General features: G+C 44.0%; 1 protein-coding gene across 1 annotated transcript in view; it reads left to right on the top strand.

The window, feature by feature from the left end:
- Positions 1–14,618, top strand: part of LOC122563300 (uncharacterized) — a 95,249-nt gene that overhangs the window by 36,730 nt on the left and 43,901 nt on the right. Inside the window, exons 7-11 of the mRNA XM_043717004.2 lie at positions 79–106; positions 2,892–3,032; positions 3,798–3,929; positions 5,448–5,595; positions 10,894–10,943. Coding sequence (XP_043572939.2) covers positions 79–106; positions 2,892–3,032; positions 3,798–3,929; positions 5,448–5,595; positions 10,894–10,943 — 499 coding nt within the window. The remainder of the gene's footprint in view (positions 1–78; positions 107–2,891; positions 3,033–3,797; positions 3,930–5,447; positions 5,596–10,893; positions 10,944–14,618) is intronic.

Here is a 14,618-nt window from a genome sequence, read left to right as displayed (position 1 = left end):
ATTTTTATTGGAAATCAAACACCCCAGAGAGAGGCAAATGTGCCATTTTAATAAATGATCCATATTCTTATTTTACAGAGAGTTCTACACTGAGAAAGAGGTCGAGGTAAGTTCAGCCTCCTTTCGTTTTCTGTCAATGTTCAACAGTAAAGGATAAAATAACTACAGTCAATCCTATTCTCAAATCATCTGCCCATGTACCTTCTAGCCAGTGTCAATGGTTAGTGACCAGGAGTGTGTGGGAACTCCTTTCCATGCTCCTTACTCCAACATTAAAGGCACTGAGGCCAATTGTTCCAACTGCTGTGTCAGGGGAATGAAGACCCCTCCCATGCCCTGGAAATATCTTTGGATCAGTCTGACACTGCCTCTGGGACCTGAACAACAGGTTATCCTTTGAGTTTAACCATTGAGCAAGTAACTGTTCCCCAACATGATCCATGACCTCAACATTATGACCTTTCTCATCGCCCTTGCAATAACATCAACACCATTCAGCCCTTCATCCTGTGCATTCCCATTTCTCTTCAGTCAATGTCACTGAGGCATTCTTTGATGCCTTGTCCAATTTCTCTCCTTAAACACCTCCCCTTATTCAGTTGTTTCTGTACAAACATACAAATTAGGAGCAAGCGTAGGCTAGTCTGCGCTGCCATTTGATAAGATCAGGGTTAATCTAATTGTGGTCTCAACTTCACTATACTCCCAATTTCCTTTGACTCCCCTGACAGTCAAGAAGCCATCTAACTAAGCCTTAAATTGTTCAATGACCCAACCTCTGCCCTTCTCTAGGGAAGAGAAACTAAAGATCTACTGAGAGAAGACATGTCTCCACATTTGTTTCGGCCACTTTTGGAATTCTGCATTCAGTTCTGGTCTCCCTGCTGTAGGATAGATAGTGTTAAACATGAAAGGGTGCAGGAAAAGATGTTGCCAGGGTGGGAGAGTTTGGGTAATGGGGAAAGGCTGAATTGGCTGGGTTATTTTCCCTGCAGTGTCAGAGGCTGAGGGGTGCACCTTACAGAAGTTTATAAAATTATGGGAGGCATGCATAGGATAAATAGCTAAGGTCTTATTCCCAGGGGTGGGGGAGTCCAAAACTAGAGGGCATAGGTTTAAGGTGAGAGGGGAAAGATTTAGGAGTGGGATCTGAGGGGCAATATTTTCATGCAGAGGGTGGTGAGTGTATGGAATGAGCTGCCAGAGGAAGTGATGTAGGCTGGTACAATTACAACATTTAAAAGACATTTGGATGGGTATATGAATAGGACTGGTTTAGAGGGATATGGGCCAAATTCTGGTGAATGGTTGCATTGGACTGAAGGATTTGTTTGCGGTATAGCTCCATGACTCTTATGACTCTATATCTCTGTCTTAACTTGGGAGACCATGTTTATTTAACTGTGATGTCTAACTGTTGTCTCTCCCACAGAAGAGACACCCTCTCAGCAGGCACTCTGTCAAGACCCTTCAGGATCTTGCAGGTTTCAATGAGATCATTTCTTATTCCTCTGAACTCTGATGGATAGCCTGCCCAATGCTCCTCTACCATCCATTATGACCATTTCCACCCACCTTATCTTCCAGCTCTTTCTCCATTCTCCCAACCATTTCCATTTATGGCTTTCTGAGGTGACACTGTTTTTGAGTATAAGGTGCAACAAAATGCAAGTTGTTGTTGTAATGACTGAGGTTAAAAGTAGTCAATTGTGCAGTAAAATGGTAAATAATTTGGGAAGAAAATCATGGCCAACCTATGATATTATCAACCGGCAAGGAATTGTTGCCTGGTTACCGCCCTCAACAATAGTTTATTGGCTCGGCACAAAAAGGAAGAGTTAAGTCCATATCAACCAACAATTGGCTTTATCGGTGAGTTAAAACAGGCATACAATTCACACTGTTTGGTTAAGAAAGGGTTAAAAATAGGCAGACAATTCATACAAGACCAAAATGTATGCACACACCTATTAGGTTTCTCAAGCATTCTCTGAACGGTCACACATGTAAGGGCTAATAGCCATCCACGCTGGCCATCCAAGTCCTCTATCAAGTCTCCACGCTTCTGACACAGGGTCCTCCACTTCAGAGAAGATTGGTCTCCAGAGTTTTCACTGCTTGCATGCCCTAAATCCTTCATTTTTATCACTTTTCCATATCTTCCCAAACTGTGGTGCCTTGCTCTCATTAGCTCTGGCTCATTTACCGAGCCTTTCATTATAGGCTCTGGCCCAAGAACACTTGGAGAATTACCTCATTGCTCTCCTACCAAATAGGCATTTATACCTTATGTCACTTCCCTTGCCTTCCTCTGAGTTAAACGAGTTCCAACTGGTTCGGCCCACCACAAGCCAACGGCTGGGGCTTGGATTACTTGAGTTCACAAGGTGCTGTTTTTGTGAGTAAGCAGCCCCTGGCCACAGAATGTTAAATCGAGGCCCCACCAATTCTCTAAGGTTGAGCTTTAGGATCCCACTGTACTATTCAAAAAGGGCAGGAGAGTTTTCACATTTAAAGCAGATGGGTAATAATGGTGGTCATTATCGTATTGCTTGCTGTGGAATCTTGCCCATTATGTTCTCCAAATTACAATGGCATTTGTACTTCGAAAAATATTTCATTGACTGAAAAGTGGTATGGGAGAGCCAGAAGTGGTGAAAGTGGCTGTTTCTATGGACCATTGACCCAGTACTTTTTCTCTGGACTTGGAGCCTCTCCCTTTGCACAGTAAGGCGTTGTGCTTGATGCTTTGAGTGCTGCCCATGTGACCAGCACTATGACAGTAGGAGTTTGAAGCCGAGCACAGGCCAAATGGCCGCTCAGTTCAGATTCCCATTGAGTTCCTTTTTCTGACACTGGAGACTCCTCTCTCTTTTTCTCCCCCTTCCAAGTCTGCATTCGTCCACCTGTCGCTCGCTTTTAAATCTGACATGTTCACACTGAAGCAAAGACTTGAAGTGGAGGAACGAGCCCAGGATGTGGCTGAGGAAAACATCCAGAAGGAGCTGGAAGGATGCAGAGTAATACTGCAGGTAATGTCGCTGCTGGAAATTGGACCCTTGTTCAGGAGGGATGCAAACTCGCATTACAGATAGAGGAGAAATGGAGGCAAGATCTGGAAATTGCTGTACAGTATATTTCATGTCTCTTATTTATACAGAGATGATCGTAGTTGTTGAGAGTGTAGAATTTTATACCATAAACATCTGTAATATCCTCCCAGCTCAATTTCTGGGAGCTTCCATGATGTCTCTTTACTTATCTCTGAGACTTAAACTATGAAGCACAGTAAGCATAGATCAGTCAACAGACTAGCACAATCAAACACAGAATAATTGAGCCATTGAACATAACAAAGTGTGTGAAGTATTTATTTTTATTAATTCATGGGACTTGGGTGTTACTAACTAGGCTAGCATTTACCTCTACTCCTCATTGCCTTGGAAGTGAGTGCCTTGCTAGGTTATTTCAGAAGGCAGTTAAGAATCAACAAAATTGCTTTGGTTCTGAAGTCACATGGAGGCCAGATAAGATAAGAATAGCAGGTTTCCACCCCCACATGACGTAAGTAAGCCAGTCAGGTTTTAATGACAATCATCAATGGTTACACAGCTGGGCTAGCTTTTAATTTCAACTTTTTAAAAATTTAATTCAAATTTCACCATCTGCCAAGGTGGGGTTTGAACTTGTGCCACCAGGACATTAGCCTGCGCTGTAGGGCTCTCATCCAGTGACAGGGGGGAATGGAGGGTTTGCGGTGATGTTCCGAACTAATGGTCATGACTGGTTCTGTGCAGAAACTGAAAGCAGCTTGTTCAGACAGGCAGAGGCGGGAGACTCGAAAGCAGCTCGAGTACAACCTTCAGGTTGTGGAAGCTTCCATCACACGGGTGACCAACAACTCCGAGATACTGGGTGCCGTACACCAGGTATGTGTGTGCAGATTAGCCATCACCCTGGAGGGCATTATACTTCACTGAGATTTATAGTTCATCATCAACATTTAGGGCCGTTTAATTTATATGCAATATTCAAATACTAATAAAAGGTATAGGAACAAACATAGGAACAGTGAAATTAGGAGCAGGGGTAGGCAATTCAGCCCCTCGAGCCCGCTCTGCCATTTAACATGATCATGGCGGGTCTTATCCTGATCTGAGCTCGACTCTCCTGCCTGCTCCCCAAAGCCCATAATTCTGCTTTACATTAGAAACATTTCTCTTTCTTTTTTGAATCTGTTAATCAATTCTGCCTCCACCGCGTTCTGAGGCAGTGAGTTCCATAGATTCACATCCCCCTGAGAGAGGTCATTCCTCCTCATCTCAGTTTTGAACCGACCTCCTCTCTCACTCTCTATCTGTGACCGCTTGATCTAGACTGTCCCACAAGGACTGTCTGTTCAACTTCCACCTCATCAATCCTTTTTAGCATTTTATATCCTCAATAAGATGCCCCCTCATTCTTCTGAACTCCAGCAAGTACCATCCCAAACTATTCAACCTGTTCCTCAAACGACAGCCATTTCATCTCTGAACCTCTGCTGAACTGTCTGCAGTAGCAGCACACTCTTCCTCGAGTAAGGAGATCTAAACTGGGCACAGTATTCCAGGTGTGGTCTCACCAATGCCTTATACATGTTAAAATTTGTAGCTGCAGGGGGTCACAATATTAAAATTGTCAATATTGGTAGCAGGCTCCTATTAATAGGCATGTACCATTGTCAGTCTCAGGAATCCTATTAACAACTTAGTCAAACTTCAGTTCCTGTCTTTGCAGCAATGCACGCCACCAGTTTATATGGCTGGACTATCATTTGCATCCTGTACTATTGTCAATGCTGTTACCAGGCTCCCATTTGTAGACCTGTCAACTTAGATCACTTACTTACAAACCATCTACTGTGGAGCATTGTGTTTTTTTTAATTTGCAGCACAGCCCCTTTGTAGGATTCCCACCTTTAGTTGCTGCTTCAGATTCAAATGCCCTGGCGAGTTAACAGAAGATCATGAGAAAAGAAATTTCTACCACTGCATGCATAACATTCCCACAGGTTTCGGGTTGGATTCAGCTCAATGCATTTGAGACTGGGGAGTTAGAATGGGCCACTGAACTTACTGGAGTTGGGCAGAGAGGGTTGCCTCTGAGCTCTATCCAAGTTTTCCCTATTTCATGACAATTCGATATCTTTCCTGATCTGAACATTAAGTGTTTCAGCATGTGCACAATAATTTGAACTGGTGTCATAATTAGAATTTGGAAGAAGGATAATGAATGCATGTCTTGGACAATCCTACACTTCCCCTAAGGAAGAAGCCTTCATATAGAGCCTGGATCAGAGATGTGACCACAATATTATATCCATGAGCCTCCAACACATATTCACTCTGGCAGATTCCTAACTGAAAGGATCATTATACGAGCTGTCTGTGTGTGATGTGCCTTTGCAGGAAGCCCGGATAAGTCGGGGTGTGCAAATAATGATGGAACATGTGGCCAACCTGAAAAGCCTGCACGCTAAGGAACACGCAGAGCTACAGGAAATGAAGAAGATCATTCAGCAGAGCTCCAGGAACCGACAGTTTGGAGACATGAGAGGTAAGGACCGCTTTTGATCCAACAAAAAGCACGGTCATTTGGAACTTCTAACTTTCTTTCTTATTTATTACTTTATACTGACAAGAACTGTAATATTTTTCTACTCTCCATCTAAGGTTTTATACCTTGTACCTAAGACGGCACTGTGAATGGCAACATTGTAAACTTTTTGCTGTACTCATGTATCCCGTATTTGAGTGCAAGTGACAGTAAAACCTAATTCTATTTCTAATTCAGTTGTCGTCCAGAGGACGCATTCACAGTGACTGCTGTCTCACAGAGCCAGGAGCCTGAGTTTGATTCCATCCTCGGGCAACTGTCTGTATGGAGTTTGCATGTTCTCTCTGTGTCTGTGTGGGTTTCCTTCCACAGTCCAAACATGTGCAGGTTAGGTGGATTGGTCATGCTGAATTGCCCATCATGTCCAGGGATGCGCGGGCTAATTGAATTAGCCATGGGACATGCAGGGTTGCAGTAATAGGGTAGGTGTGGGGGTGGGGGGTGGATGCTCTTCAGAGGTTTAGTGTGGAATAAATGGACCGAAGGGATTCATGCTGTAAGGATTCTAGTCTTTGATTCAAAGTTTGAAGAGGGAATGTACATAGACTGTATAATTTATTGAGCTGAATTCTCCGTTCTGATTCCTCTCTTCTGATATCGGACGAGAATGGTATTTGGCCAGTGCAGCCTTGAGACCCTTCCCCATGAGTAAACATTTCCACACCTTCACACACAAATGGAAATGGGATCAGATCATACAGATTGAACCATCTAATTTTTATCGGACTGAACCTTGATCATGGCCAGGATCACCATGGGGCAAGAATGGTATGATGTCAGAAGGCAGGATTAACATTCCCATGGTTCCCCTCTATGGAGGGATAGCACCTCATTGTGTTTCCTTCCCCCTCCTTTCTGCTTTGTTATGCAGGCCTCAGTTCCTGCTCTGGACATGTTGACTCTCAAGTAGGATTCTGCCAATGTAGTTGTCCAGCTTTATCTCCAGCAATGGGCCTGTGCACAACCATTGGGATTCTAGAGCTCATACCAGGCAGCCTGGTAGCATCAATTCCACATGGAATCACCATGGCTACCTGATGAACTCTAACAGGGTCATGTTTGCTGTAATATTGGGTTGGTGGACCAGCCAGGAGGACTGTGTGATACAAACTGTGCAAGAAAGTGGAGGGTCAGAGTGAATAAACCTCCAGGGCGCCCTGGGACCGATACTTAAATAGAATGGGTAATAAAGATTGGGATGGGCATGGCAGGTCAAATTAGTTTCCTTATAGAGTCATAGAGATGTACATCATGGAAACAGATCCTTCAGTGCAACTCGTCCATGCTGACCAGATATCCTAACCTAATGTAGTCCCATTTGCCAGCACATGGTCCATATCCCTCTAAATCCTTCTTATTCATGATTAGATTACTTACTTAAGTGTGGAAACAGGCCCTTCAGCCCAACAAGTCCACATCGACCCGCCGAAGAGCAACCCACCCAGACCTATTCCTCCAAAACTACAGGCAATTTAGTATGGCCAATTCACCTAACCTGCACATTTTTGGACTGTGGGAGGAAACCGGAGCACCTGGAGGAAACCCACACAGACACGGGGAGAATGTGCAAACTCCACACAGACAGTTGCCTGAGGCAGGAATTGAACCCGGATCTCTGGCGCTGTGAGGCAGCAGTGCTAACCACTGTGCTACTGTGCTGCCATATACCCATCCACATGCCTTTTAAATGTTGTAACTGTACCAGCCTCCACCATCTCCTCTGGCAGCTCATTCTATACACACAACACCCTCTGCATGAAAAGGTTGCCCCTCAGGTCCCTTTTATCTCTTTCCCCTCTCACCCTAAACCTATGCCCTCTAGTTCTGGACTTGCCCACCCCTGAGAAAAGACTATCTATTTATCCTATCCATGCCCCTCATGATTTTATAAACCTCTATAAGGTCACCCCTCAGCCTCCAACGCTCCAGGGAAAACAGCCCCAGACTATTCAGCCTATCCCTATAGCTCAAACCCTCCAACCCTGGCAACATCCTTACAAATCTTTTCTGAACCCTTACAAATTTCACAAAGTCAAAGTTGTTCTCAAAGGTGGGTGATGCTACCTAGGCCATCTATTTGCTCCTATGTTTTCTGAAAATCATCTGCTTACATGAATAATGAAGTCAACTGCTCAATGATATGACTGATCAAGCAAAAACAACAGAACTAGAGGCTGATGTGGGTAGGTACCTTTCCTAGTAACAGATCAACAATTACTTATTACTCTGATAGTCTTGCCTGATGCCAGTCCATATTCTGTAAAATGGGCTGCTCATTCAATATCATACAATAAACCTGATACATTCTTCAAATTACCAGCTCAAATCCTTGTGGTATTTTCTCAGATAGTCATAGAGTCATACAGCATGGAAATAGACTCCCTGGTCCAACTCGTCCATGTTGACCAGATATCCTGAATTAGTCTAGTTGTGTTTGCCAGCATTTGGTCCACTTCCCTGTGCATATATCCATCCAGGTGCCTTTTAAATGCTGTAATTGTACCAGCCTCCACCACTTCCTCTGGGAACTCATTTCATACATGTACCATCCTCTGCGTGAAAAAGTTGCCCCATATGTTCTTTTCAATCTTTCCCCTGTCATATTAAACCTATACCCTCTAGTTTTGAACCTCTCGCCCTGGGAGAAAGATCTTGGCTGTCTCCCCCATCCATGCCCCTCATGATTTTAGAAACCTCTAAAAGTCATCCCTCAGCCTCCGATGCTCCAGGGAAAACAGACCCAGCCTATTCAGCCTCTCCCTATAGCTCAAACCCTCCAATCCTGGCGGCATCTTGGTTAGTCTTTTTGAAACCTTTCAAGTTTCACAATATCCTTAGTATATCAGGGAGACCAGAAATGAACACAGTATTCGAAAAGTGGCCTAACCCATTTCCTGTACGCCGCAACATGACCTTCCAGCTCTTATACCCAATGTCCTGACCAATAAAGTGTACCAAATACTGCCTCCACTATCCTGTCTACCTGTGGCTCCATTTTCAAGGAATTATGAACCTGTCCTGATTTGCCTTACCAAAATGCAGCACCTCGCATTTATCTAAATTAAATTCCATCTGCCACTCCTCAGCCCATTTGCCCAACTGATCAAAATTCTGTTGTACTCCAAATAAATTACTTCGCTGAACACTACACCACCAATTTTGGTGTCATCTGCAAACTTACTGCACCTCCTTTATTTACAGCCAAATAAGTTACATAAATGACAAAAAGCAGAGGACCCAGTGCTGATCCCTGCGGCACACCGCTGGTCAAAGGCCTCCAATCTGAGAAGCAACCCTCTACCACTACCCTCTGTTTCCTACCTTTGAGCCAACTTTGTATCCAAATGGTTAGTTCTCCCTGTATTTCATGTGATCTAACCTTGTTAACCAGCGTTACCTTGTCGAACCCCTTACTGAAATCTATATAGACAATCTCCACTGCTCTGCCTTCGTTAATCTTCTTTATCACTTCAAAAAACTCAATCCTGGCAGATGGCTATTTCTGATAGCTGTGGTATCTTCCTCCCCTACCAGTGTGTGGTACTGCCCCCGATGCTCCAGGGAAAACAGACCCAGCCTATTCAGCCTCTCCCTATAGCTCAAACCCTCCAATCCTGGCGGCATCCTGGTTAGTCTTTTCTGAAACCTTTCAAGTTTCACAATATCCTTAGTATATCAGGGAGACCAGAAATGAACACAGTATTCGAAAAGTGGCCTAACCCATTTCCTGTACGCTGCAACATGACCTTCCAGCTCTTATACCCAATGTCCTGACCAATAAAGTGTACCAAATACTGCCTCCACTATCCTGTCTACCTGTGGCTCCATTTTCAAGGAATTATGAACCTGTCCTGATTTGCCTTACCAAAATGCAGCACCTCGCATTTATCTAAATTAAATTCCATCTGCCACTCCTCAGCCCATTTGCCCAACTGATCAAAATTCTGTTGTACTCCAAATAAATTACTTCGCTGAACACTACACCACCAATTTTGGTGTCATCTGCAAACTTACTGCACCTCCTTTATTTACAGCCAAATAAGTTACATAAATGACAAAAAGCAGAGGACCCAGTGCTGATCCCTGCGGCACACCGCTGGTCAAAGGCCTCCAGTTTTGAGGCACTGGTACTAGTTCTCCTTGTGTTTGCTTTATCTTGAGATCATCTCATGACAATAGTAAAACAATAACAGCGTAGAGTATCTACAGAAGAGGCACTGACTTTTGATAATATCAAGGCTTGTTGCATGATAGCGATGAGTTCAAATTCATTTGGTCAAGCATAATTACTGAGACTTTAGGGAGCTGGTACAAATACATCTGCTCGCTTTGAAAGTCAGAAATTCCACGACACCAGGTTATAGTCCAACAAGTTTATTTGAAATCACATGCTTTTGGAGTGTAGCCTTTTCGTCAGACACAGAGAAATTCATCAGACAAATGAGGCTCAAGGCATTCTTCCACTAACTCCAAGATGTCAGCAGTGAGCCACTGAGACAACCAATGAACTGGAATGGTCAACAGAGAGATCCATGGTGCCGTGACCAAAGAAGAAAGAGTCGATTCGACCCTTCCAGAAGGCTGCTGCCCAAGGCTTGAGCCATCAGGAGATGTGTCAACACCAGATTCATAAACTGTGCTCACAAGATAGTGCAGAATGTCACCCAAACACAATGCAAATGCCATCCATACTCTCAAGACTAACTGCAGCATTGTCGTCAAACCAGCAGACAAAGGAGGAGCCATTATCATACAAAATAGAAAGGACTATTGCAAAGAAGCATGCCAACAACAGAACAACCAGGAACACAACAGACAACTCACTGCCGATCTGACCAAAGAACACACCCGTCAACTGAACAGATTGACCAAGACCTTTGATCCAGACTGTCAGAGTATCCTATGCACACATCACAGCCGAATATTCTATGCTCCAACAGTTTGTGATTTTTAAATTAACCCGTTGAACTATGAACTAGTGTCATGTGACTTCTGACTTTTGCCCACCCAAGTCCAGCACCTCCCTTTGTAAGTGGGAGTGGAATATTTTGGTCTTCACCCACTGATTGTATACAACATCAGAAACACAAAGGAGCAAATATAACATAAACATTAACTCCTTTCAGAACAATTAACTTAGGTAAGGTACTCCTGAACTTTGGATCAACCTTATTCTTCAGTAACACAGATACATTAAAACATCAAGGCTTATAAACGTTGCATTGTGTTCTCTTTCAGATGATGCCGACTTTCAGACTAAGCATCAAATGATGAGAGCTATGCATCAGGTAATTCAACAATGTGGCTTCATTAACATACAGATAGCTCAAATATTGTATATTTATGAAGAAATAATCATATTTCTCATCATGATATCAATGGAGAATGGCAAATTTGACCTTTATTTGTTCCTCCTAGCTCGTATAAGACTATTTTGGGTTGACATATGGATGTGTGATTCTAATAAACTTTAGAAGATTTTCCTATGTTATTATATTGCAAAGGGTATCCCAGCTTGTGCCAGACCATTATGTCATCTAGCTCTATCAGGTTTCCTGTTACATCACCTGGTGGACAGCTAGAGTGCAGTTTCTTCAGTTTTAATTCTCTCAATGGGATGTGGCAATCAGTCAGTGTTTGTTCACCATCCCTAAATCCCCAGGAGGAAGAGGCGAGCCACTTCCTTATTTGCTGCAGTCCATCTGTTACAGGTACACACACAGTGCTGTTAGAAAGGGAGATCCATGAGTTAGACCCCGGAACAGTGAGCTAGTTCCAAATCAAAATGGTGCATAGTTTGCTGGGGTTCTTGCTGGTGACAATATTCCACGCTGTTCACTTTGCTTTTCCTTTTAGGTGAGAAAGGTCACAGATTCTGTCAGAGAGGTTGGAGTGAGTTGTTGCAGTACAGTGGTGGAGGAAGTGAATGTTGGAAGTTGATTGGTCGGTAGCTTTGTCCTATGTAGAGTGTAGCTTCATGACCGTTGTTGGAGCTGTATTCATCTAGGCATTCCACTACAATATTGGCTTGTGCCTACCAGGTTTTTGAAGTCAAGAGATGAGTTATTTGATGCAGAATCCACAGCCTCTGAGTTGTTCTTGTGGCTTTGGTATTTATGTAGCTGGTGCAGTAAGGTTTCTTGTCATTGATGAGCACAGGATGTTGATAATAGGAGATTCAGTGATGGTAATACCTGGAGTTTGTTAGATTCTTTCTTCATAGAATCCCTACAGTGTTGAAGCAGGCCATTCAGTCCATCGAGTCCACACCGACCCTCTGAAGAGCACCCCATCCAATTCCTGTAGCCCTGCATTTCCCATGGCTAACCCACCCAGCCTGCGGATCCCTGGACACTATGGGGCAATTTAGCCTCGCCAATCCATCTAACCTGCATATGAGGAAACCGGAGCACCTGGAGGAAACCCACGCAGACACAGGGAGAATGTGCAAACTCCACACAGACAGTCACCTGCGGCTGGAATTGAATCTGAGTTGCTGGTCCTATGAGGCAGTAGCACTAGCCACTGAGCCATGTTACTTGCTATTTATCAGTCCAGGCCTGAAGGCTACCCTTTGAACATCAGATCTGTATCTAACCCAGTGTGTTGAGATCATATTTCACCTTCCTGCTCTTACCCTCCACACATTTTGGTGACAGTGATCACAACTGCCTCACATTTAGCATGAAGAAGGGCTCATGCCCGAAACGTTGATTCTCCTACTCCTTCGATGCTGCCTGACCTGCTGCGCTTTTCTAGCAACACATTTTCAGCTCACATTTGGAAAGTGAAAGGAGCAATTACCGAGGGAAGATATTCAATTGGGGAAAAGGAAATTATGACTTGATCAGACAGGAGTTGGGAAGTATAGACTGGGAGCAATTGTTCCACAGAAAGGGCACAGCAGACATGTGGAGACTGTTTAAGAAGCAGTTGTTGTGAGTGATGCACAAACTTGTTCCTCTGAGGCAAGTAAGAAGGGGATGACGAGAACAGAGGAACTTCTCATCAAAAGGAAGAAGGCAGCTTATGTAAGGAGGAAGCAAGGATCTAGCACAGCTTTAGAGGATTACAGGCTTGCTAGAAAGGAGCTCAGAATTGGACTGAGGAGATCCAGGAGGGGGCACGAAAAAGGCTTGGCAAGAAGGATTAGGGAGAATCCACAGGAATTTTGCTCATACGTGAGGAATAAGAGAATGATCAGGGAGAAGGTAGGGCCGATCAGGGATAGCGGAGTGAACTTGTGCGTGGAGTCTGAGCAGATAGGGGAAGCCCTAAATGAGTTTTTGTTTCTGATTTCACCAAGGAAAGGGAACTTGTTGTAAATGAAAACTTTGAGGAGCTGGGATACAGTCTTGACCAGATCAAGATTGATGAAGTTGATGTGCTAGAAATTTTGGAAAACATTAAGATTGACAAGTCCCCAGGTCCAGACCAGATTTATCCTAGATTGCTCCGGGAAGCGAGAAAGGAGGTTGCTAAGCCGCTGGCAAGGATATTTGCCTCCTCACTCTCCACAGAGGATTGGAAGGAGGCGAATGTTGTTCCTCTTTTCAAGAAGGGGAATAGTGAAATCGCTGGCAATTACAGACCAGTCAGTCTTACACCTATGATCAGCAAAGTTTTGGAAAGAATTCTGAGGGATAGGATTTATGACTATTTGGCAAAGCATGGTGTGATTAAAGGCAGTCAGCATGGCTTTGTGAGGGGCAGGTCATGCCTCACAAATCTTATTGAGTTCTTTGAGGAGGTGTCAAGACAGGTCGACAATGGTTGAGCAGTGGATGTGGTGTATATGGACTTCAGCAAGGCATTTGATAGTGTTTCCCATGGTAGGCTCATTCATAAAGTCAGGAAGTTTTGGGGAGATTTGGCTGTCTGGATTCAGAATTGGCTGGCTGACAGAAGCCAGAGAGTGGTTGTAGATGGAAAGCATTCTGCCTGGAGAACAGTGTTGAGTGGGGTCCCCCAGGACTCTGTTCTTGGGCCTCTGCTCTTTGTAATTTTTAAAATGACTTGGTTGAGGAGGTTGAGGGGTGGGTTAGTAAATTTGTAGATGACACAAAGGTTGGAGGTATTGCCGATAGTATAGAGGGCTACTGCAGGCTGCAGCGCGACATAGACAGGATGCAGAGCTGGGATGAGAAATGGCAGATGGAGTTCAACCTGGATAAATGCGAAGTGATGGATTTTGGAAGGTTGGACTCAAATGCTGAATATGGGATTAAAGACAGGATTCTTGGCAGTGTGGAGGAACAGATGGATCTGGGTGTGCAAGTACATAGATTCCTCAAAGTTGCCACCCAAGTGGATAGGGTTGTTAAGAAAGCATATGGTATTTTGGCTTTTATTGACAGGGAGATAGAATTTAAGAGCTGCGTGGTTTTGCTGCAATTCCTCAAGTCCCTGGTGAGGCCACACTTGGAATATTGTGTCCAGTTCTGGTCATCCTATTATAGGAAAGATACAGAGGCTTTGGAGAGGGTGCAATGAAGGTTTACCAGGATGCTACCTGGACTAGAGGGCTTGCCTTATGAAGAAAGGTTGAATAGGCTTGGACTTTTCTCTCTGGAGAGAAGGAGGAAGAGAGGAGACCTGATAGAGGTATACAAAATAATGAATGGACTAGATAAAGTCAATAGCCAGAGACATTTCCCCAGGGCAGGATTGACTGGTATGAGAAGTCATCGTTTGAAGATATTAGGAGGAAGGTGTAAAGGAGATGTCAGATGTAGGTTTTTTACACAGAGTTGTGCATGCATGGAATGCGTTACCAGCGGTGGTGGTGGAAGCAGAGTCATTGGGGACATTTAAGCGACTGCTGGACATGCACATGGATAGCAGTGAGTTAGACAATAGACAATAGACAATAGGTGCAGGAGTAGGCCATTCAGCCCTTCGAGCCTGCACCGCCATTCAATATGATCATGGCTGATTTAAGGGGTGCGTAGGTTAAGTTACTA

Source organism: Chiloscyllium plagiosum, unplaced genomic scaffold, assembly GCF_037043375.1.
Source record: "Chiloscyllium plagiosum isolate Xiang-an unplaced genomic scaffold, Cpla_swu_hap1 HiC_scaffold_26, whole genome shotgun sequence".
In the NCBI taxonomy this organism is placed as follows: domain Eukaryota; kingdom Metazoa; phylum Chordata; class Chondrichthyes; order Orectolobiformes; family Hemiscylliidae; genus Chiloscyllium; species Chiloscyllium plagiosum.
The sequence above is the reverse complement of the archived record's forward strand: the minus strand, read 5'-3'. Positions and strand labels throughout refer to the sequence as shown.